This window comes from Pangasianodon hypophthalmus, chromosome 7 (genome assembly GCF_027358585.1).
Source record: "Pangasianodon hypophthalmus isolate fPanHyp1 chromosome 7, fPanHyp1.pri, whole genome shotgun sequence".
In the NCBI taxonomy this organism is placed as follows: Eukaryota; Metazoa; Chordata; class Actinopteri; order Siluriformes; family Pangasiidae; genus Pangasianodon; species Pangasianodon hypophthalmus.
In genome coordinates this window covers 8,406,542-8,431,525 of record NC_069716.1, presented here as the reverse complement: position 1 = coordinate 8,431,525, position 24,984 = coordinate 8,406,542, and the positions used below count along the sequence as shown (strand labels likewise).

The 24,984-nt window shown below is 38.9% G+C and overlaps 1 protein-coding gene across 2 annotated transcripts; it reads right to left on the bottom strand.

Annotated features, from left to right (window-relative positions):
* Positions 1–470: 470 nt before the first annotated feature.
* On the bottom strand, positions 471–24,924 carry uvssa (UV-stimulated scaffold protein A). 2 transcript variants are annotated; one of them, XM_053235694.1, is made up of 16 exons: positions 24,769–24,924; positions 24,616–24,657; positions 22,226–22,330; positions 21,945–22,096; positions 21,428–21,758; positions 20,562–20,682; positions 20,064–20,414; positions 17,936–18,045; positions 15,736–15,864; positions 7,805–7,910; positions 4,869–5,070; positions 4,361–4,498; positions 3,751–3,934; positions 3,548–3,659; positions 1,193–1,385; positions 471–1,018 (listed from the first exon to the last, which is right to left on the bottom strand). In XM_053235694.1, the coding sequence occupies exons 4-16, from the start codon at positions 22,052–22,054 to the stop codon at positions 925–927; spliced, it is 2,181 nt and encodes a 726-aa protein (XP_053091669.1). In that variant the 5' UTR covers positions 22,055–22,096; positions 22,226–22,330; positions 24,616–24,657; positions 24,769–24,924; the 3' UTR covers positions 471–924. The 2 variants fall into 2 exon arrangements, with proteins under 2 accessions (XP_053091669.1, XP_026796516.3); XM_026940715.3 differs by lacking the exon at positions 24,616–24,657 and having other exon boundaries at positions 24,769–24,923.
* Positions 24,925–24,984: the final 60 nt, after the last annotated feature.

Here is a 24,984-nt window from a genome sequence, read left to right as displayed (position 1 = left end):
AAACAGTAATTGTTGCACCGTGGATCGTAAAAAAAAAAAAAAAAATGTAAAAACAGTTGCATTAACCTATGAACCTATATTCAAAATGATGTGCTATAAGCTGGTGGTTAAGGCATGACTGGAATTCAGTGTCTAATATCATATTTTATTTAAGTATAAATTTTGTCGGATCAGGTCGACACCTAAGAGGGTTCTTTCTTTCTTTCTTTCTTTCTTTCTTTCTTTCTTTCTTTTTTTTTATTTAAGGAAGCAGATTTCCTTCAGGACCTAAAGGATACAAATCGCCCAGATGCATCCCAGATTAGCTCTAAACTGTTATCATGAATGCAGTTTATTTGCACAATAAACCGAGCCGCTGTTTCTTACAGCACCGGATTAAACGCCAGTCTGAACGCAAACCTGCAGGAGTTCAGCTTACAGAGACCTGAAAACTATCCTTAAACCATCTAGTAGAAATATAGACATCAAAGAAACAACTGTTTTTTGCTTGTCAGTTTTTTTTACTTATTAAAAAGAACAAATATACCTACATGAAAAGAGAGTGATACAAATTTCACCATTTAAATGCACCATTTGAATAAAAATAGCACTACAAAACATCCAGCTTATTACAAATTTCAATAAAATATCTTAGAACCCCAAGTCACATCATGGGCATTTAAAAAAACAAAAAAGTAATTTCATGGGTAACCTTTGCTACATTTTTCCGGAGGAAAAAAAAAAAAAAAAAATCACAAACAGCATAATTTTATAGTCAAATATTTAAAAGGTCTGCAAAATCATAAATTACATTATTACAACACAATATAAAGAAAGGTTAAATATTATTTAATGCCACATTTTTAGAAATAGAACCATTAGCTTATTTTTGCACTTCAGTAGTGTTGAGATCACAGTTTTGAGAACAGGAGAATATCCTGAATCTTATTTTAATGCATAGTTGAACTGGTTTGCGAATTTCTCATGCTTCCTTGTGTCCATCTTGTTCATGACCTCCGCTATTCGTCTCATGGAGCTCCTGCAAAGACACAGGTTTAGCTTTTTAAATATGGTGAATAGTATTCAGAGTACAATAAACACGGCTAATTCTACAATAAATTCTACTGATTTATATCAGGTACAGGAGTTGCTTATTTCATAGAAAATATAAAATAAATTCATTTTATTTCAGAGAAGTTGGACAGTCGCTTACTTATTAAAGACCTTCCTTTCTAGCCTTGAGCGGGACGTATTGGCACTTTGCTTCAGGTCTGTGAGGTTGGGATGTTTCCTTCTCTTTCCCTTTCCTTTCCCAGTCTTTTTACCCTTTCCATATGTTTTAGAAGAGCCCAGATCCTCACCCGTAGCTGCTTCAATGTCCCTCATGAGCTCTGGATCTCGCCAGTCTGAGCAGAAAAGAGAGCAAATGACTGGTCTTACTAGTATAATATTCACTAATATGAACCAAAACATAATTAACTTCACATTGCAGTGGTACATAAAATGACCAATTTTCTGGTTACAGACATTTTTTTTGTTTGTGTACATTTTAGGGATTCAGATCCTGCCTTCATAAACTTGTAGTCAAGTAACATAGTCAAGACAGCTCAGGCGAATTAAAACTCAAATCAACAAACGCTAAATCTACACTTCAGAAAATATTAATTATTGACTGACCTTAGATTCATAAATATAAAAGTTACTAAAAAATCTATTCTAGTGTTGCTGTTATTATTAGGGCTATCCAGGTCTACAGAGGTGGAAACTCTACTACTCAAATGTTCACGTGAAGATGAGAGAAGAGGCCTCTTATTAAGTTAAGCTGGTGACTGAAGTGCAGCAGGGCCGACTGCTCTGTCAACAGTTCATGTCTGCTCCAGCTGTGTTAGGAAGCCTAGGGCCCCACACACACATATGTACATACACACACATGTGTATTAAGCAGGTGACAGCTGCAGTCATTTCATCCCAAGTGCTGGTTCAATCACACACCAGAATAACTGTACGAGATCGCCCATTGTAATCTAATTTCCTTTGGAAAGTGCATCAGACTAGGACATTTGTATGGCATTTTATTTTATGAGAGAAAAAAAAATGTGTGTCAGCATTCATGCGAGATCAATAACCAGAGTCTCCTCATCACTTGCCAGTAAATACATTCCATGGCCCAGTACCCAGGAAAAGTCACAAAAATATTTCAAAATAAAATATTATTATTTATTCACTTGTGCATAAACTCCAATAGGTTTTTACAGTGCAAGACATTTCTTCTGGGAAAAGCGATATTTTGTGTTCATGTAATGTATATACGCTGACCTGTACCAGATAAGCCAAGCAATGAGAAACTCTGAATCATACAAATGCTCAGTCATCACATAATCCACATCATCTGTTCTTCCTCAGAATAAATTGATCCATTACATCTTCCTAACGTGTCTCTTACCACTTGCTGAAGTACATGCAACCTCTCATGACCAAATGAAGTATTGACAAAATGGACAAAGTACAGTAAAAAAAAAAAAAAGAAAAAAAAAAGCAAGATTTCTACATTTAAGTTTTGTTCAAAAACAGCCCAAAATGTTCAGTGACCAAATTTAATTGTGTTTCAGATTTTTTTCATCAAAAATTTAAAAACCTGGTTCACTGTGAATAAAAACACAGCATACAGGGATCTGAAGGTGCCCACTTCGAGGTGCTGAAGCAGAAATCAATGGCCCAGCAGGGAAGCTGTTGGTCGGTAAGGGAACCGATGGACCTCCGTTGGCGCCACAAGCTCAGTGGCATCATACGAGAGCGGGTGGGGTGCCTCTGTGGTTACCGTGCCGACTGGTGTGTTGATGGGCAGTGGGCATGATGGAGTTGGGGTGGGGGATCGATAGTGTACTTAGTTACAAAAGATGCTATTTCACAAGCCAGTGGTCAGCGGGCATCAGAAGTCAGCTGTCTCAGATACCTGTTTGTTAACAAGTCAGTGCGGTCAGAGAAAAGCACATCCGACGCTCCACTGACAGCACGGAGCCGCTGCTTAATTGGCTTTTAGCGCCCAACTCAGCCGAAGAGAAATAGAGAGAGTGTCTGCCGGGGAGAAAGAGGGGCAGAGCGAGATGCGGCCTATCCTATTATCAGGGTATTGATGATTACTGGGATTTCATCAGTTCATCTTTTCCAGGAGTGGCCCTCCCCTTCAATGCCCTGTGATTTGTCTTTTATCTACTCAATGCGTGCCATGAGGAAGGAGTGGAGGTAATAGGTGTTTAGGATTTGGCCTGGTTACAGGAGGATTTGAAGACACCGGAACAGTGGCCTACTCCAAACTCGATTGCTTTTACCGGGTTAAAAATGACATCAGTTCTCTCAGACTGAGTCAATAAAACATTCTTTGAGCTAAAGTAATAATTTTCGATCAACATGACAAAAATAATACATTTCTCAAAAAGGCCCCTCGTGCTTATTTTCTTACAATGGTAAGTTTGTCCAGGGCAAGAACTATTATAGCCAGCTGTCATCTCAGGGCTGACAGAAAATTATGTTTTAAATCAGTGAAGAGAATTTGAAGTAAAAGTCCTACCTGGCTGCTCCTCTCTGCGTTTACGCTCTTCCTTCTCCAGACGAACTGCATCTTCTGGATTAATTGGCCTCCCAATCTCATCCCGAGGAATTATTAAGCCATGGAATGGACACTTGAAAACAATACATCACAAACTGCTCCAATTGCCCTCAGAAATACCATTTACAATGTACCTGTTACAGAGGGCCATGTCTCATACTCACCTTGACTCTGTCCTGTCGTTCACACAATGAGCCGTTGGGCATTGGGGCTTTGCACTTGTGCTCCACAGGTTGGAAACGTCCAGCAAAGGTAATGTACCTGGACTTCATCTGTGCAGACAGCTCTTCGTTGTCAACCTCCTCCTCCACTTCGTGAGGCACCCAGAACTGGTGCTGAGAGGTGTACCTGAGAATCAGACAAGACACGACGATTTCACTCTCACACCGAGTACAGTGAGTATACCAAAGTTCTAAAGGAACTATCTGTTATCTCATTTATCTACTTTAAAAAAATTCCATGCTGGCCAATTTTATACCTACTGCTCTTGTACTGAGTTTATATAAAACTCTAACATGCACAGGGTTTTGAATGAGCTTGAACAGACAACACTGCTCTCTAGTGGCCACTAGACATGTCATAAACCTGAATTTCTCTCTGAAATTTTAGCATTTCCTAAAGAAGTAGATTACTGTTACTATTCTAGGGGGGAAAACCTAATTTGTGAACTGTCCAAGTAACATAATTTAATAAATTAACAGAGAATGTAGGAATAGAAAAAAGAAAAACTGTTCAAGCTCTGGTGTAGGTGATTGTAAGGACAAGTTGCTGTACTTGACGATCTTGCCAGCTGTAGGTTGCTCCTCTCCCCAGTAGTAGAGGTCCAGACCAAAGGGAATGACAGGAGCTTTTTCCATCTCCTCCCCCTGTTTACTGCAGCTCGTGGTGGGTTTAGCAGAGCCTCCAGACACACTTAGGAAAGGGTTAAAGGCTGAGGGAGATTGTCTGAGAACTGCTGTATGTATACTGTGCATGTGTGCATATATATATATATATATATATATATATATATATATATATATATATATATATATATATATATAAATAATAGGTTAATGACACTGTAAATTGTGTTTAATAATGTTAAACATTTAAATTGATCAACTCTCATTTTTATTTATATTTTTATTTTATAATCAAGTAACTGAGATGAAATACACTAAAATACTACAAATCAATTCCATATGGAGTCCAATCTCCATTTAAAGGCATTTCTAGGAATATTTACCTATTGATCGTGACCGTGATCGTGTATTTGTGTCTGTCTCATTTCCTTTATTACCTTGTAGATGTTGCCGTGGTCATTTTCTCTTTTAAGACACGCAGTGTGGCAGCTGCACATGTAGGGTCCTGCTCTTCTTCACATAGCCTGCTCTGAAGCCGGCTGAGAGTTGAGGGCATGGGTGGAGCTGCAGGTCTGTCCACTAGCTCTGATGGCTTTAGTTCAGCCACAGAGGAGGATGGAGAAGATATCGAATCAAGACCTGTGAGAATTAAATCAGAAAACCCCCAGTGAGCTCCTGATATGTGCATCAAATATTACTGATTACTGGTGTTACTATTTTCCAATTGAATGTTATTGTGTAAAACATCATATGAAAGATCTGACAATCTACACCAGATTAAAACACACTTGAGCAGATGCTGAACTGTTACTGAATTTTCTTCACACAGATATATTTGGAATGCTTTATTTCTCTCTCAAACAACAGCAACCATTTTGGTACATTTAAAACAGAAAAAAAAAAAAAGATTTAGCCATATTTTAGCAAACTATAGCTGAGAGAACTTTTATAGCCTTTAAACTGGTGCTCATATCACTGTGTGCACTTCAGCAACACTGCTGAAATATGTCTCCTGGGTGGGCAGGGGGTCTTGCAGGGCATACAGGGGCTTAAGCTGAGCTTAAGAGTGACACCGAGATCTAAGACTGACTCCAAACCTGCACACTTCCACAAATCTTAGAAGTGAGGCCAAATTAGAGCTTTAAAGGGTGGTGGAAATCTCTTAAGAGATTAGGGAGAGTCTAATTAGGGAACACCTGACCACTCTGTCTGTGGATCATAAACCATGCAAAGTTTACGACAAAGCCTGCAACTTCAAACGTCATCAGAGGCATCAGAGTGTATCCAGACCCTTCTGACTATTTCACATCTGTACTTCGAAAAGTGTCCAAGAACGTGTTCACTGATATCATGAGTGTCGCTTACAGTGGAGGAAGTACAAAAAATGGACCAATCAAAACTACCCATAAGTATTTTTAAGTGTAGAACACACACAGTGGTCGAGGGTCAAAACAAAATGTTTAGAAAAGGTTTTCACTTTTCCTGAGCCTGACCCCTGGGGCATACAGTTAATCCAGGCTTATTGACTCTCCATGACTTATGGCATCATAGCCAACCTCTGGTCCACGCAATCATGAAATACGACTAAATCCTTTCTTTTTCTGTTCAAATTGACCAAAATGGTAGCTATTTGTCTGAAGCAATAAAGTTGCAGGTGTTAAAGAGATAAATCAATAAGAGGAAATAGAGAGGCCCAGCAGTAGACACAGAGTGGTGCTGCCAATGGTGGCATTATTGATTTTCCTGAGTTCAGCAGGCCTTGTAATTAAAATGTAAATTTGAGAAAGAGATAACGTCCTGACAGAAAAGCTGGGATAAAGGGATAGATAAAAGATCAGCAGTGAAAGGAGCAGAGAGGGAATGGAAGAGAGGTAAGGATAGAAATGTTTTCCAAATAAAATAATATTTCTCTGGATGAGAGGCACAGGCTGCTTTCGAACAGAGGTAAAGAATCAGATTCCTAGAAAATAAGCTCATCTTAAAGTTTAAATATTCCCCCACATAAAATCCAATTATTAATACCTATCTCTTCCTGTAGCACATGTATTCCTGCAAGCTGGTTCAGAGAAAACAGAGAGTTTCATTCATGTGCTCGGCGCAGAATAAACCTGCCTCGGCTGTGTGTGCAGAAATAGATGCTCCCTGAGGTTTAGCCCCCCCTCTGCGGTAAAGGCAGGTGGATGTTGTAAATTACAACACTGAGCTAATGGGAGCTCATTAACACCACTGCATTGTTAATTTGGCATGGCCGACACACTGATCATTACATACTTTACTAATCAAAGCAGCTTGGCTCCATGGAAATTACAGCCTAATGAGTCTTTAGTTAATACTGCTGGAGAGACAGTGGCCACATTATGTAACAAATAATAGAATTATATCCTGCTACGCACGATTGCTGCAGGGCTCATCATATTTAATCTCCATGACGGCTTATGAACAAATATTGACAGCAATCAGAACTACATTAAATATACTGGTTTTACAAGCTCTTTATTCCTTATGCAGTGTGTTCTTTAATATAGTTTCATAGAATACAGTATTTTCTATTAGCTAAAGTGGCCATAAATTTCACATTGTACAAGATTTTATGTCAAATATTGTCTTTGGTGTTTAGGTTATGTGCTTGACCCCTGGCTTTTTGTGTGCAGCTTCTTGTCAATATGGTTGTCCTTGCACAGATGGAGTCGTTTGCTTGTACAAATAGTCAGCTGTCAAAACAGATTTATACTGGATGCCCCAGGTGATTTTAGGACTTAATTGATTTAAACCAGATGGAAACGAATTCATTACTCTTCCAAAAAAAAAAAAAAAAAAAACACTGGAGTTTATTATGGGTGCTATTACTTGCAATGAATGTGCCATTAAATGTCTGATTTAACAGTAATTTGTAAAATGTAGAAATAATCTATTAATCTTTTTTTTTTTATTTGCTGTTCTCCTTCCTTCAAAAATAGCCATGGCCAAACTTCACACCCATGCTTGACCTTTAACGGCTTCTTAGATTTCACCAAATAGACCAGTTTGTTCAAAAGCAAACCTACTAAAAAATTTTTAGTACCCATAATCCATAATAAATTTTCATGAAGCCTACAAAGCACTTCTGTAGTCTCTCTGGATAATGGTGTCTGCTAAATGCTGTAAATGTAAATCTACAAATAAATATAGGTTTTTAGAATAGAGGTTTCTGAAATAGTGGTTTTAAATCTGACCCTTCACCCACCATCTTAATTGGCCTAGAGGCTGCTGTGACATCCTATTAGAGATTATTGGGCTTATGGGTGTACTGTGATGTCTTATTGATGTCTAATGAGTGTGTGTGTGTGTGTGTGTGGATGCAGAAGCTCTGGCATCTGCACCTGAACAAACTCACCGTACTCAGCCCGCAGATGCTCGGGGATATGTGGCTCATAACCCTCCTTCTCCGGCACCTCTTCAAAATCATCATCATCATCATCCTCCTCCTCTCCAGCCTTTAACTGGTGTGGAAGAACAATGAGACACTGATTACGGATTAGTATCAACAACCCTATGAATATTCTTTTTTCAAAGAACAGAAAATATTTTTGTGCTATACAAATGAAGAATATACCTTCTGTGCAACACAACACCACAAAGACAAAGTTGTTTGAACACACTTAATACATGGCTCAGAACCTTCAAACTCCTCTCCCTGGTTAACACTCAAATGGGATTTACTATGGCTTCAGGGTGTTCCAGAGATTTATAGCACCTTGAACAGCAAACTATGCAGTAACATCAGACCTCTTTACATTTTAATTCCAGCACATAATAGGATTTCCAGTTGACCACGTCCAATTTTTTTCCCTAGTGGTAGCCCATCTGACGTTCCGTCTAATTGTGGTTACGTAATACGGTGCTCACGTTAAGCAAATTTCACTCCATCTCTCAGAATGTAGAGGGAATAAACAGCTCAAACCTAATTAGCGAATTGTAAAATTATCATCAAGAGAAACCGCGGCTCAGAAAATACCACCTTGGAACAGGCAGCTGAAGACAAGAGCTACACAAATCTGTCCTCAGAATCCAAACTGTGTGTTAAGACAGCAAGAGTATGAAGGGGAAAAAAAGAAATGGAACAAAGAGATTGACAGATATGTAGGTAATATTGGGTTATCTTAGCTAGCCCAGGTGGAGGTGTACCTGATAACAGCTCTGTGCAGGCTGCTGAGAAAGAAAAGAGCTCACTGGGTGATATGAGAGTTCTCACCTCTCAGTCTGAGCTGTGTTAGAATCATGCAATCACTTTAAGGAGCTCAACCCCAACACCAGGCACCAGATAAGGCCATCTAAGAGCTGCTCTGAAGCAGATCCGGGTTGTAAGGCTCTGACTGCTGTAAGCCTTTGTTAGAAACGGGTTAAGGCTTCTAGGAAGTTGGCAACTCCTCAGATGTCATAGTTCTCCATACCACTGGTTTCTGAGATATTTAAACAGATTAAATACCTCACAAACTCAAGCTTATTTGAACATGTTATGCTGAAGAATGCTACATTTCTGGCCAGCTTGTGTGGGATGAAAGCCATTTATATTAATTTGTCACATTTCCATGACAAAGCAAATACATTTCCAAGTAATGTATTCTGCAGAACATTTGACATTTTGTAAACCGCTTGTATTGGTGTGAAATTTAAATCTAGATGTATCAATATGCTCAGTGAATCACGACCAAAGAAAGAAGGAACAAAAACATGCAGCAATACTGTGTCCAAAAATGGTACACACAATGATAGAAAAACCTCTGAACAACATATAGCAAAGGAATATTTTATAAGAATATTTAAAATAAATGCAAACTAATTGAAATACTTAAACTGTCATCAGTAACCAGAAGGTCTATTTATTGCCTATGACCTATTGTTTTGTTTTATTTTTTATCAAATATGAGGTTAGACATATGTAAAATCCTTTTGTCTTCCATTTTTATGGGAAAAAAACATAATATATAAAATTTAACCTGGTTGCTTCTGCCAAGAGGTTAAGACACGGCTGTAGATAGATCCCTGAACAAGATAATCATACAGCTATATCAACATAGAAATGTTTAAAGGAATGCTAAAATCCATGTTTTAAGATAGCCATTACGTTCTAAAAAAGTTTTTTTTTTTTTTTTTTTTGTGAGTGAGTGAGTGAGTGAATGAGTGAGTCAGTCTCAGGGAAGACTTCACCAAATATTAATTCTAGGGATGCCTATAGTTTGAAACAAGGTTTTTGCAGAAAAAGAATCGCACTACTTAAAGAATCTTTATGTGTAGTTTATGTTAAACTATACACCTTTCCAATATGTTTATACTGAAAATATTACTGATTACATGGTTTATTCATTTTTGTTCGTTTTCATGAAGGGTGCCAATAATTATGGAACTGACTGTATCCAGTGCTTCTAAACTGTAATTCATATGCCTGGCTGAGACAAATAATGGCTTGCTGCTGCTTTAAGGTGGCAGGTGAGCTTCTGTGTCTTTACCGCTCCTGCCTGGAGCCTGCACGTGCTCATCCATCACGCCGCCTGTAAGTTTTGTTATCACTCTAACACTAATCAAAAGAGAAAACTGTCACCGCAGCTGACCTGTGGCACCTCCCAATTATGCTCTTCAGGAATGACAGGAACGCTTAACTTCCCCAGCTGGATAAATGACCGCCATCAATCTACGCAGAATAACAATGAGCTGCCAGCCTGCAAATTATTATTTTTTTAGCTATAGAAAATCCCCGGGCTGGAATTTATGAAAGGTGAAAAGCAACCCAAGGCTCTCTTATCCCCCCTTCCCTTCGTCTCCTCCGCTCCGCTCAGCACAAGAGACCATGAGCTCGGGGAGGCAGTGCGTCGGCGCTAAACAGAATTTATGCCTTTTAATTTACTCAAAAGGTGCTTAACCGTTCCCTGTGCTACAATGCATAACAGAATGCCAGTTTTTAAATATGGGGGTCGTTTTCATAAAACAGTATACATAATGTGTGTGCCCTTCCCTTTTGAGGGCATTGCATGAGATGCGGTTCCCAAGCACGCTTTTCCCCCATTTATTCTGCTTAATTGCCTCCATGATTACCTCCATATCAGGCACTAAAGGGTGATCAACGTGCGCTTTGCCTATTCCTTTTTATTTCTCTGCTTTCTTTTTTATTTTGTTTTTCATTACTGCAGGCGGGCGGTGTTCACAATTGCAGATTAAGGTATAAACTGTCTTTGAATGAGGTCTCAATTACTTGTGGTGGTGGTGGCGTTGGGTGAGTGAGGCATGCAGTACACACTGATAGCTGTTCTTTTACTGGAGCTGTGCAAGAAAACATGTCCTCACCTGAACACACAGCTATACTTATTTAGTACTTCTGTTTAATGTTATACATAGTAATGAGACAGTAAATAATGTGAAGAAAAAAGCAAGACATAAACTGAACAATTTCTGTACTGGAGGGTCAGAGAACAGCAGAGTTTGCTGATTCCTAATCTTGTCATTACCTAAAGAGTTTAATCAGTTTAATGTGGTTGAGTACATGGAGAAAATCCACTACACTCTCATGGACCCTAAATGGGACATTATAGAGTTATCATTTTTGATAAGTGTTTAGAACATGGAGAATTTTTTTTTTCCAAATATATATGTTTTTTAATTCATTTAGTCATTATTTAAAAATTAATTACATTAATAAAAGCAAAAAAAAGGAAAATAAGAAAAAGTGTGGACAAATGTCACCTGTTATCTCTCTCTCACATACACACACCCCCACACACACACACACACAAATGAGCTATTTACACATTTTGTCTCCAAATTAAAAAAAAAAAAAAAAAGAGCCGTCTAAATAAACATTACACTGTACTGAACAAATATTAGTGGCTCTGCAGAAATCAGGAACATTCTGTTCATCCACCAACACTACAATCCCCATCTTACACAACACAACTACTACAAAAAGTAAATATCCATCCTAAATTGGAACTAAAAGAAAAAAAGCCTTAACGCCTTAAAGCATTATTTCAAACTGTAGTAGTGTTTTTGATTTCCTTCCAGCCAGCAATCGGAGAAAAGGAGATTACAATTTTGTTTATAAGTGTGGTCTTCTTTAATCCAAATCCACTTTTTCAGTCTTGATGGATTAAAAAGTTGTGGAACAAGATTACCAGCACAGTTGAAATTCTTAGCCAGGCAACATTATTTTATTTTTAATTCACTTTAATTTTGCCATGATAACATCTGCACTGCCAGCTCATGATGGCAGCACTGTAAGTCTTCCGCAGGAGACCGGGGACTGCAGAAAATCTCTCACTATATGGTGGCTTTTTGCTGACAAAGACCTGGCTAACATATGGAGTCCACCTTTTAGTGTCCCCTTTGCATTTAAAACAGACAATTTGTTTGGCTGCCTCTATAACTTTTACGGAATAAACACTTCTTTTCCTTTCTCTTCACCTTTTTTCACCCTCAGTTTTCTGGATAAAAATGTCTCTGTGTTAAAGTGTGTGCTCACACTTGCAAACACTTTTCTTATAATGAAACTCTGTTTTTAAGATTGCAAACTATAAACTATATTGATGTGCAATTTAATGTACTTATATAGAAGTGGATGGATATGTCCCCAAAAAAAAAAAAAAAAAAAAAAAAAAAACATAGCGACCAAAAAAACCCAATATAATGCTTTTAAATATGAGGGTATCTGCTTATAACATTTTATGCAGGGGCAACCGCGCAAGTGTTGAATTATCTGGTTAAGAAAACTGCTAAAATAATTTTTAAGTACTACAGGTGCTTCGTTATTTAATTTATGTTTTATTTTATTTTAATTTTATTTAATTTTAATGTAATTTTATTTTAAGGCATTTTAAAAATATTCTAAAATACAGTTATCTCGGATTTTAGCTTGGTATAATTACCTTATAAATGTGGGCTATCTGGTTTTAAAAATCTTAGCATTTCAGTGGACATGCTCAAACTGTAAATAATGTTGAAACTATAGCACAATGTTAAGAGTATAACAAGTTGAGATTTCCTTATCACTTATCACAGACTAGTCATACTGATATAATAATACATCACTACACTTCAATAAACAATAGGCCGCAGTTCAGCTCCGCATAAAAAGATCACTTTTAAAAGTTTATAAAATGCCCTTGAAAGCTTCTTTAATGCTTTAAAGCATTTTAAGAAATCAATTAAATAAATGTTTAATGGAAAAGTGAGATGTTATCTCAAAGCAATTCGGAGTAGCCTTTCAAGCGTTAACTGAATGACCATATTAGAATAAAAGTGAATATTAAACAGTACAGGTGCTGTAAATAGACCGTTTAAAGACATTTGCAGTGAACTCTATTGATTGTGCGGTGGCTGTGTCAACCTCCATCTCCTTGGCAGGAAGAAGGGCAGATAATGAGGTTCCGGTTAAATATCCACCACTTATGAGGAAAAACACATTCCAGCAGGGCCAAAGCACTCTCTCTGCCCTCCAATATATTTTGTATGGTCTAATTAACCCTGTAAGCAATCTCAATTACTATGGGCCCAGGGAAGCGGTGGCTGTGCGCACTCCTTTAAGCAGGTCTGTTATCCTTTTAGAAAGAGATCCAAGGAGGCAGCCTCGGACAACTGAACTCTCGACTTCATTTGTCTTTGGCCAAGTTTGATGGCTCTGCATTTAAAAACCCATTCAATCTTATAAACCAAAAATTAAATGTACTCAGCTGTGATGGTCCTCCGTGCATCTGCTATTTATATGCTAATTTCCTCTCTTACCGGGAAGGTCTTGCAAATTATTACAGCAAACCAATAACTCAGGTGTATGGACTGGCAGACTCGCCGGCTACTGAATGGAATGAAATGCTCGGAGGCTCACAAAAGCGCACCGGCCAACCCCAAAACAGAGGACCTTGTGAAGTCGTCCACCATTGTCTCTGAAGATAATTTAATGTTCCTTTGCTACAAAGCGGCTCTTCAAGACAGCACTCACTTTAAGAGCACACAACTTTGCATACATTATACTAGTAAAATGCAGAAGCCTATTTTGAGATGCATGTTCTCGTAGGTGGGGACTGTCTGCCTTTAATCGAAATAACCTTGGTGCAGCACTTCGGGAATACAAAGAGAGAAAAAAATCATTGATACACAGATGCATGAAAAAGTATCCTTCTAGGTAAATTATATTAATGTTTTCAAATGTGTTTTTTTTTGCTGTGTTTAAATGAAATGAAAATATTTGGATTATGATTAAAAAGACCAGCTACTGCTTTTAACTGTCAAGTGAAGGTTAAATAGTGATTAAAGGTAAGCAAAAGTGACGTTGGTGTGATGGTTGCTGAAAATGTGTGTGATGTAGATAAACAGTAGTTGATGGATGGAGGTCTCTTAATTTACCACAATTTAATGGGCCCTCTCAGAGCCTCCTGCCACCTGGGGATTGCGGTAAATGAGACCTCAAAGCCCCTAGAACCCTAACAGTTTTCCCCAGGGATTCAAATTCAGGCAAGCTATGCATTTGACAAGGAAATGTACTACAACAAGGGCATTTACTGCCATCAAATTATTAAAGATACATTAAACAGTAAATCAAGAAATGAAATTAAAATGTAAAGAAATACTTCTTTGAGAATAAAAATAAAGAGCAAACAACAGACTTCTGTAAAATAACCCAGCCTGGATCCAAAACGTAATCATGTGTACTTTATAGCCAAGCCCTCTGCTTACATCCAATTTAATAAGGTATTACCCTTCTACAAGTACTGCAAAACACATTGTAAAGAATCCCTGATAGGTTTGGAATGAAGAAAGAAACCTAGATAGACATGGTTTATCTTACGTTTGCCAATGGGGGAAAAAAAACGCACTGAGACCCATCAATTATTGCTCTTCCGCACCATCCTGATAAGATGCCTTATCGGTGTAAACAATGCAGTATTCCCCCTGGCCAAATGGTAAATGTGCACCTCTTTTGGGAAGTTGAAAAGGTGGCTGCTCTACAAATTCAGGGTGCTTAACACAAAACCCCCATGACTAATAATTAAAAGAAGGGTGTGTGATCACAGCACAGCGGCGCAGAACGTCCCTGCCTGAAATGTCAGTCTCTACGTTTATCTGATACACGATGTAGGATTGACAATGTGACAATGAAAGCTATACAATGTTTTAAATAATTATGTTTATTTACTTCAGGTGTTTTTAATGTCACCGTCTACAGAATACATTTTTCAAATGCTCAGAGTCAAGCCCTGATTATTTTAAATTTAAATCACCACTGGCATTTGCTAGGCTACTAATCACACAAATAAGCATAAAAAAAAGCAAAGGACCCAGTCAGTTTAATTTTTATCCATTTCATTTTGCACTATTACCAGTTCACCAATCAGGAGGAGTTTACCAAGCTGAAAAAAAAATTCTATCCTTTGTCGGGGCCACGATAAAGGGAATAAAGTAATAGAATGCTTTTAAGAGTAAAAAGGAAAAACTAATTATGATAAAGGACTTTAAGTTGTTGCTTTATCACAAAGCTTTGGCTTTTTGCATTGGAAATGGCCGCTGACAGTGATAAACCGTTACAGGGTGCAGTAAGGCGCTTTGTCACTGTCACTTGCCAGCGTTCACTCTCGCTAGCTTGCTCCTTTTTGCTCAGTTAAAGGCAGATATCATGTGTCATAATGATGTGTCTCCTAGCTGCTAGGTGTGTCCCATTCGGCCCTGCAGCGCGCCGATCTCCATTAACAGCCCAGCCTCCTGCCTCACTCGGTGAGCTAATCTCAGGTCTGATGGATTGTGCTTCAGCAATATAGTCAGCATATTTGCAAATGTTCAATGTTCAATTTGTTCATTGCTGTGGCACTTTAGTTCAGATTTTTGTCATTTTTTTTGAAGATATAACTGTGTGCTCAGAATTATAGTTAAATTTAAATGTCTCTGAATGTGACTTCTAGTGAAATGCGATACATCCAACATCTACAACATTTGCCAATACTGCATTTCCAGAATCAATGACCTGAAATGTTATGTGGTTTGGCAGGACAGTAAAATTCAGATTCCTCTTCTGTGCCAACTGTGTGAATGTCTTTATCAAGATTTACACTAGAATTATGTTAGAATTATATATATATAAAAAACAGTTATCATTTCATTGCATAACTCCCCCTGAATACCATCTCAAAGCATCAGTCTCATGTGTTGTGAAATGGCGCCCTCCCTTGGCGAAGTCATTGAAACCCAAAAAAATTACACTAAGGCACATTTAGACCGCTTGTCTTGCCTTCCTGAAAAAGAGTGCTATCAGTTTGCATACTGAGAGAAGTAAACTGTAAAGCGACTCACCACTCTTCTCTGCCTTGCTTTGTAGTCTATATGAAGCTCATCATGTGTCCTCAAAACCTTCTCAAGAGATTTTTTGAGGTCAGTGGCTCTTCTCATCAGCTGCTCCTCCACACCAACTTTTGTAAAAACCTGGAGATCAATCCCAATTCAAATTATATAGAGAATAAGGGTATGTGTGTACCCTTTTAAAGACTGGTTTATAAAGACGAAACGATGACATACAGTTGTATGCAAAAGTTTGGGCACCCCTCACCAAATTACATATTTTGCTAATTTCTGAAGTGAAAAGAAATCAAGACAACTTCTGCAGCAAGCTATTTTAAAAAAATCTGCAAATGTTAATGCACAGTTACTTTAGATCTGAACTTTAGAGATTAAAAATAGCAACAAAAATAAAATGGTAATTATGGCATGTGCAAAAGTTTGGAGTCCCCACAAAATCAGTACACAGCTTGCAAACACTTTTTGCAGGCAGCTAGGAGTCTTTCTATTCTTGTTTTATTCATTTTCAACAACTATCCTCTGTAGAATAGATACATGTCCTTGCTGTCATTTGGGGGTTTGTTTTGACTTTCTGGTCAGCATACAGCCAGATCTTGCCTCGACGTCCACGGTTCCCCTTAACCGCCTCTTCTCAGTGACACTACAGACAGTGGAAATTGTGAGCTGCTTTGTAAGAATCAATTAGATTCATTTTCAGATCCTCAGTCACCTGCTTAGAGGAGCCCATGGTTGTTTATTGTTAGCACAAGGTTTGAAGAGTCAGTGAATTCATTACGCTCTGGAACTATTATTTCTAATGACAGTTCTTGACCTGAGTAGCAAGTCCCAAAGGCTCAATTAAGGCCTTACATGTTAATTTGGTTCTGAGACTTTACAGCTTGAAGGGATTGCACATGCCACAATGACTATTTTACTATTTTTTAAGTTCAAATATAACTTCAAATATTTTTGAAGCTGACATCAATCAGCCATAACATGTTTAGGTTCCCCTTGTGCCACCAAAACAGCTCTGGACCAGTCGAGGCATGGACTCCAAAAGACCTCTGAAGGTGTGCTGAGGTATCTGGCACCAAGATGTTTGCAGCAGATCCTTTAAGTCCTGTAAGTTGTGAGGTGGGGCCTCCAAGGATCAGACTTGTTTGTCCAGCACATCCCACAGATGCTCGATCAGATTGAGGTCTGGGAAATTTGGAGGCCAAGTCAACACCTTTAACTCTTTGTCATGTTCCTCAAACCATTCTTGAGTGGCAGGGCGCATTATCCCTGAAAGAGGCCACTGCCATTAGAGAATACCCTTGCCATGAAGGGGTGTACTTGCTCTGCAACAATGTTTAGATAGGTGGTACGTGTCAAAGTAGCATCCACATGAATGCCAGTAGCCAAGGTTTCCCAGCGGAACATTGCCCAGAGCATCACATAGTGCATCCTGGTGTATTCCTGGTCTCTTCCCCAGGTAAGCATCACACACACACCTGGCCGTCCAAATGAGGTAAAAGGAAATGTGATTCTTCAGACCAGGCCACCTTCTTCTATTGTTCCATGGTCCAGTTCTGATGCTCAGGTGCCCACTGTAGGCGCTTTTGGCGGTGGACAGGGGAGCCTTGGGCGCCCATGACCCTGTCGCAGGTTCAACAGTTGTCCTTCCTTGGAACATTTTCGGTAGGTACTAATCACTGCATACTGGGAACACCCCATAAGACCTGCCATTTTGCTCTGACCCAGTCATCTAGCCATTACAATTTGGCCTCTGTCAAAGTCAGTCAGATCCTTACGCTTGCCCATTCTTCCTGCTTCCAAAACATCAATTTTGAGAACTGACTGCTGCCTAATATATCCCACCCCGTGACAGTTGCCACTGTAACAAGACACTCAAAGTTATTCACTTCACTTGTCAGTGGTCTTAATGTTATCGCTTACTGGTGTATATTTTATGTTAAATGAAGCGGTGTGAAGAGGTACTATGGCATGACTGCATTTGTAGCTACATACTGGCCGTATTTATCTTGACCATTACGTTGTTTATTTACATGAATACATGTTCTGCACTTAGCTAGCTATCTAACGGTGCCACAGCACCACTTTTGAGCTCAGTGTCCATTGATGGATGGAGTAAAGGGGTGCTGAATAAATTGTGCAGAACCACAGATCAGTAATAGTGATGATTCTAGGTAATAAAATTAAGGCTATGTAGGTTTACCTGAATCCAGGACTGGATGGCAGGGAGGTATCTACTACTGATGAGTCTGTGCAGATCTCTCATGGTGTTTACTACTGCTTCATTCTCCTCAGTCTCTTTCACTTTCAGATCTGTGAAAAAAGATTGGTTCTTAACAAGACCTTTTCTGCTGTATGACAATAGGGTCCGTTTGTGAATAGGATTAGGCATCACTAGAATACAGACTGTCCTTAAATGACATTAGGGCAACACGTCTTTATCCCAAGCCCAGAGCTGTGTCAATAGAAATGTACCAAACTACAACAATCACATATTTTAATTGCCACTCAAGTGAACAATCCAAAACAACTGGTCTTTGATCAACCATATAAAAATCATCCTCTTCTCACAGAATTCCTTAATTCATTATTTTACGAATATTGGGCCTCAAGTTATGTGTAAATGTTTGCGTAAGCCAAACCTAACTATAACTTTTTCACAGGATTTACAAAAGTTCAAAGCAAAGTGTCTCGATGACTGTTGGCCAGAATGAACCAATGAGCCCTCCCCGATGCCATTTAAAAAAGCAGGAAGGCATGTAAGTGTCATAGGAAGCCCAATGATCGCTCACTAGGGAGTATATGGCACATTGCAGCTTGAGACATACCAGAGTGGTCACTTAGTGCTGGCTCTAATGAAGTGTTGCGCGGCATTAAAAGAAGATGCCGTGGAATACGGAATTGATTTATACACTGCCTGAGCCCATCCTCCCTTCATACAGCACCATTCTTAACTAAATGACTTAATGATCATATGAATCAACTGGGTTTCACAAAATATTCATTAAATGTGTGTGCATAATTGAAATACATAAACTATTTACACTTGACAGCGTACTCTATATAAAAGTGCAGTAACTCATTGTGATTTCTATGATCTGAAGCTGATCAATCAAGGTTTACATTAGTCTTCTTATACGTAAATTTAAATGCATTAATGAGCATGAGTAGGATACAAACTTTTTTCTGAAATAATAGGATTTTCATGAATACCTAATTTCTTGTAAATGCTCCTACAAACGATTTACGAAAAAATCTGTTCGTATCCAGCTTGATAAGTGAGGCCCAATGTTTTGTGCTAAATGGCTCATCTTGTTACTGCTAATCAATTTACAGCCATTACTAGGACATGATGCTATAGACTCATGCTTTATTCTAATGTGTTACTCATTTAGACACACATTACTTCCATTAACTGTCTTTTACTTTGAGATTGTTTCCTGAATATTGGAAGACACAATATTATATTACAATATAAATTGGTTTATTGGGGAATATATAATATTATATATAAATATATAATTGCTGTCAAAATTATGCTTTGTATGAAGGATAACTAAGCCGTTACTTCATCGACAAGCTAAATCCTCCTTCCTCCTCCACATCATCAGAAATACAGATTATCAGTGCATTATCCTTTTTTTTTTTGTAGGTAGGCTACTTCATATAGTTCATATATTTCTTGAAGGCATGATGTACCTTCAATGGTACACTGTAACTATTGTTTATTATAGTTAACATTGTTCATTTATGCTAATCTATCTGTTAATCTAGCTTAGTTAATGTTAACATTTCTTTGCTATAGCATAAACATGCATTTATCAATATGATAGATTGGCTCAATATATACACGATTATGTCTTCTACATTTGATTTGAGTGTGACATCCAAGAGGTAAGACTAGAAGCGTGCATCGGGACCCAACAAAAAAAGTTGTGGGAGTGGACATGTTTTAGTTTAATGTGGATGGGAGGGGAGGTCAGGTATAAAATCTGCGGGACAAATAAGGCCACTTTATTCATTAAGTTGTACCTTGCACCCCTGAACATTTCCTAGTACAGTGGGATAGCTAATAAATATGATTTATCCATAATCCTTAGATTTTTTTGACCACAGTGGTCACCTTTTATTTGGAGCTCAAATTATTACCCTTATTAAAACTCTATCAAATACACCAGGTTTTTCTTTTCTTTTTTTTTTTTTTTTTTTTGGACTGGGTTGCAACCTCAAATCTAAAAGCAGTATTATGCCAGTCTGCACTTGGTGCCCAGCCATACCTGAAAAAAAAAAGGAAATCATAATATACAATTAGAGACGAAAGGTCAGCCAACCTGAGGACACATTCAGATCGAGCCGATAGTTGCGGGACATCAGCCCAGAGCTACGGATAAACAGATCCTCGTTCACACCCTCCTCCATATCACTCTCGCCACTGGAGTCCTCTTTTTCCTCTTCACCTTTAGATACCTCTGCCACCCTCCCACCCTCTTTGCTGAGGTCTTTGCTGCAGCAAGGCTGTTCATCCCAGACTTCTGTGTCTTGGTGACGCTCAGTGCTAACATCAGTGGTCTTCTCACTGACTGCCGGCAGCTCTGAGCTAAAAAAATTGAAACTGTCTGGCATGATCAATGTCATGCAGTTGTTCATTTCAGTCAGAGATTCCTCAATCTCGGAAGCCATTTCTGAGGAGAAAAGTAATTTATAAATATTGTTAAAAATGTTAACACGGCTACAAAAATACTCACTCAGCATGAATAAACTGAGGTTTTCATCTCATAATAACTTAAGTCAGAATAACTATAACAGCAAAACTGTAAAACCTGGTTTACCTTCCATCTCCTGCTTGGCTTTCTCAAGCTTTCCCTTATAAATTCTCTCCAGTCTTTGCTGTTTTTCCTCCTGTCTCCTTCGCTCAGCCAGTGTTCTTGCTTCAACATCTTGAAAGTCTACCTGGGGAACATGACAAGAGACACTTGAAATAACAACAACCTGTGGTAATGGCACATGTACAGTAAATTTGCCTGCCACCACATAAGAAAATAGGAGATCTGAAAATATATGTAATGGAAGAAAAACATTTTCAATCAGCTATAATATTATTGGAGGCGTGTAAGATCAGGTTTAATAGAGATGCTGCACTTTTTCTGCACTTGTGACTCACTTTCTGCTGTTGTGGATGATCCCATGTGTATACCAAAAAGTTTGCACTCCCAAAATTAGACTATACACAAATCTCGTCCTTGTTTCAGGGGAAAATTTCACCTGTATACTCATAGAGACTGTCCTGTTCTTACTTCAGGACTCTTATACGCAATATGCGCACACTGAACATCCTTTGCTCATACTAACACACTTAGTACTGCTTGTCTTTACAATGCTTCACCTGTATGGTGTAATTATTTATAAATCCATTATCTGCTGTCATGTAGAAAAAGCTAGGTTCCCATTTCAGTTTGGTTCTTCGCAAGGTTTCTTCTTCATTTCATCTCGTATCTCAAGATAAACAGTTCTTTTAACACTAAAGAGGAAAGACTATGCAATACCCATATAAAAATGCATAACTTCAAAACGAATATTATTGTATTTATGAATAAAGGATATTATACCAAAGTCTTGCTTTGAATACAAATTGCCTAAATAAGAAACTAGGGTATGTAGACACATCTTTTATATTTAAGCATCAGACATAATTTACCTTTTTAACTTGCTTCAGAAAGTGATAACCCAAAGCCAGCTTCTTGTAGGCTTCCCCATAAGTGGACTGCCAAGCCTGGACAGTCTGGATGGCTTGTGTCTTCAGCTTCCTGGCCACCTCTTTCGGGGGAGGCAACGGCTGCTCAACATCTGTCTCTACCGTTAGCTCCAGGAACTCCTGCAGGTTAGTTACCAAGAGAGCTCTGAAGTGATGAGAACGGCTGAAAAGTTCAGTAGCCATCTGGAAGGCAGAGAAGCGAACCTCAGCATGGTCCTGATTTAGCTGGGTCATGACGAGGTGATAGAAGTGATCAATGTAATCATTGGAAAGCCTGTATGGAGGAGTGATAATTAAGGACAGCATTTAGGAAATGACATCACATTAACAGTATGCATCAGATAAACTTGGTAGGAAAACTGGATGTGTTCAGTAAACCCTTTTCAATAAACCCTTTTCATTCTAATGTTCATCAAACATATAAAACTGCATGCGAGACAGTCAATAAAAACCTTCATACTTGCAAATCATCTTCACTTCCTTCATTTTTGCTTGATTCAGCTGTGGTTCTCCAGAAGTAGTCAACTCCTCCACCAACTCGGATAACCTGTCCCGCTTTTCTTGATCCATCTTGTTCTACCAAGCTGGGTGTGAGCTCTTTCACACAGGAACCTGGAAGATATTATTTAAATAATGATAGGGACAGTTAAACATAAGCCTGCAATAAGACTGATATTATACAATTTTTTTTGAGCAGCTGTTCTTTTGAATCTACCAAGCTCATGTCAAAGTTTTTCCAACCTGTGACATTCTGTAACAGTCTAAGCACAAATGTAGAGGGACACAGAAGTGTGACAGCACCCTTTCCTGCACAAACCTCCTCGCAAGTGCCCCAAGGAGCAGAACCTGCAACAGACAACACAGTTATATACAGTAATATACAGTAATACACAATTAATGGTCAATTAACCTCACAAAACCTCAAGCTAGTAAAAGTGTAATATAAGATTTTAACTCTATACGTGTCTATCAAATATTCATTGTCACCTTCTAGTACTGAGCACTTAAGAAATCATATATTTACTAAGCAATTATGTCATCATTACAGTACTTCTATCATGACATGAATGCACTGTAATCACAAACTTAAAGACAGATTTTTTAAAATGGTGATTCACAATATCACCATATAATGAACATGGCTAATTTCCTTATTTAACTTCCTAACTACTATTCCTTAAACATTACCAATAGTAGATTCAGAAATATATATGCCTAATTACAATTTATTTACTAAAAGCTACAAAAAGTCATATTTCCGCATACTGATTGAGAAAGGCATCTTCCCAGCAATGTAAACAACTGAAGCGCTAGTGCTAGATATTGCCTGTACTGCAAAAGCATGCAGAGCTTTTGTTTTCACACGCGAGTGATGAACGTTGGGGATGGGCGATATAGACCTAAAACTATATCACAATATTTCATAGCATTTTTGTGGTAACTACATAAATGACGATATGAAAATAGTAACATTCAACACAAGTCACATGGCCACAGGTCACATCAGCATACAGTCTTGAGAGGCATCTGATTCACATCTGATCTTCTGTATCCAAACCACTTCCATATTACGGAGGAAGCTCCTTTTATGCGGGATTCATTCTTCTTCCTTGACTAGGGTTGGAACTCCATGCCTTCCACCATGCTTGTTCTCATTCTACGTGTGAGCTGCCCACATTGTGACATATAATCACGTCTTCAACTATTTCGTCAATATCACAGGATGCAAATTCTTATCATGGAGAGGAACTGTTGTGGTATATCATGGACGATACAATATGGCATAGCCCTAATGAACGCTGCGTGGTATTTGTCATATTTGTCATGGCTTTTCAATGTGCTCATGTATAAGTAACGAGTAAAAATATGGATCATTATTATCTCAATCTTAGTGCAGCCACTCTGATAATACATCAGGACCAACACAAACAACATCAGGACCCACACAAACACCATCAGGACCAACACAAACACCATCAGGACCAACACAAACACCATCCGGACCCACACAATCACCATCAGGACCCACACAATCACCATCAGGGCCAACACAAACACCATCAGGACCAACACAAACACATCAAGACCCACACAAACACCATCAGGGCCAACACAAACACCATCAGGGCCCACACATCAAGATCCACACAAACAACATCAGGACCAACACAAACACCATCAGGACCCACACAATCACCATCAGGACCCACACAATCACCATCAGGACCCACACAATCACCATCAGGACCCACACAAACACCATCAGGACCAACACAAACACCATCAGGACCAACACAAACACATCAAGACCCACACAAACAACATCAGGGCCAACACATCAAGATCCACACAAACAACATCAGGACCAACACAAACAACATCAGGACCAACACAAACAACATCAGGACCCACACAAACAACATCAGGACCAACACAAACACCATCAGGACCCACACACAAACACCATCAGGGCCCACACAGCAAGATCCACACAAACAACATCAGGACCAACACAAACACCATCAGGACCCACACAATCACCATCAGGACCCACACAATCACCATCAGGACCCACACAAACACCATCAGGACCCACACAAACACCATCAGGGCCAACACAAACAACATCAGGGCCAACACAAACACCATCAGGGCCCACACATCAAGATCCACACAAACAACATCAGGACCAACACAAACACCATCAGGACCCACACAATCACCATCAGGACCCACACAATCACCATCAGGACCCACACAATCACCATCAGGACCCACACAAACACCATCAGGACCCACACAAACACCATCAGGGCCAACACAAACACCATCAGGACCCACACATCAAGATCCACACAAACAACATCAGGACCAACACAAACACATCAAGACCCACACAAACAACGTCAGGGCCAACACATCAAGATCCACACAAACAACATCAGGACCAACACAAACAACATCAGGGCCAACACAAACACCTAAGGACCAACACACACACCTAAGGACCAACACACACACCTAAGGACCAACACACACACCTAAGGACCAACACAAACACATCAGGACCAACACAAACTTCAGGACACAGGTTGTGCATCTAGAGCATGAATATTAATTGTCAGGCTTACAGTACTGATCTCAGAAGTATCCAGTGCCAGTTTCAGTGCCAACTAGGAACAATTACAAAAGCATCAGTGTGTCAGGATCTGCATTTGTTTACTCACTAAACCACAAGAGCTAATTTTATAGCAATTTAGCTTTTACTACAAGAAACTGCTTACCGTGTAGAACAGATAGACCTATAACAGGGTCATGAGTTCACAACAGAAAACACAAAACGAGACATGTTTCTTTCCGGAGATTGGAAATAAAGGTCTGACAGAGCGTCTTTTCCTGCTTCCATGTGTCCTCGGAAGCGTGAAGACAGCAACCGCGACGGAACAAAATGGCGTCCTTCAAAATAAAAGTAAAGTCCCTTCACTAGAAAAGCGCTCGCT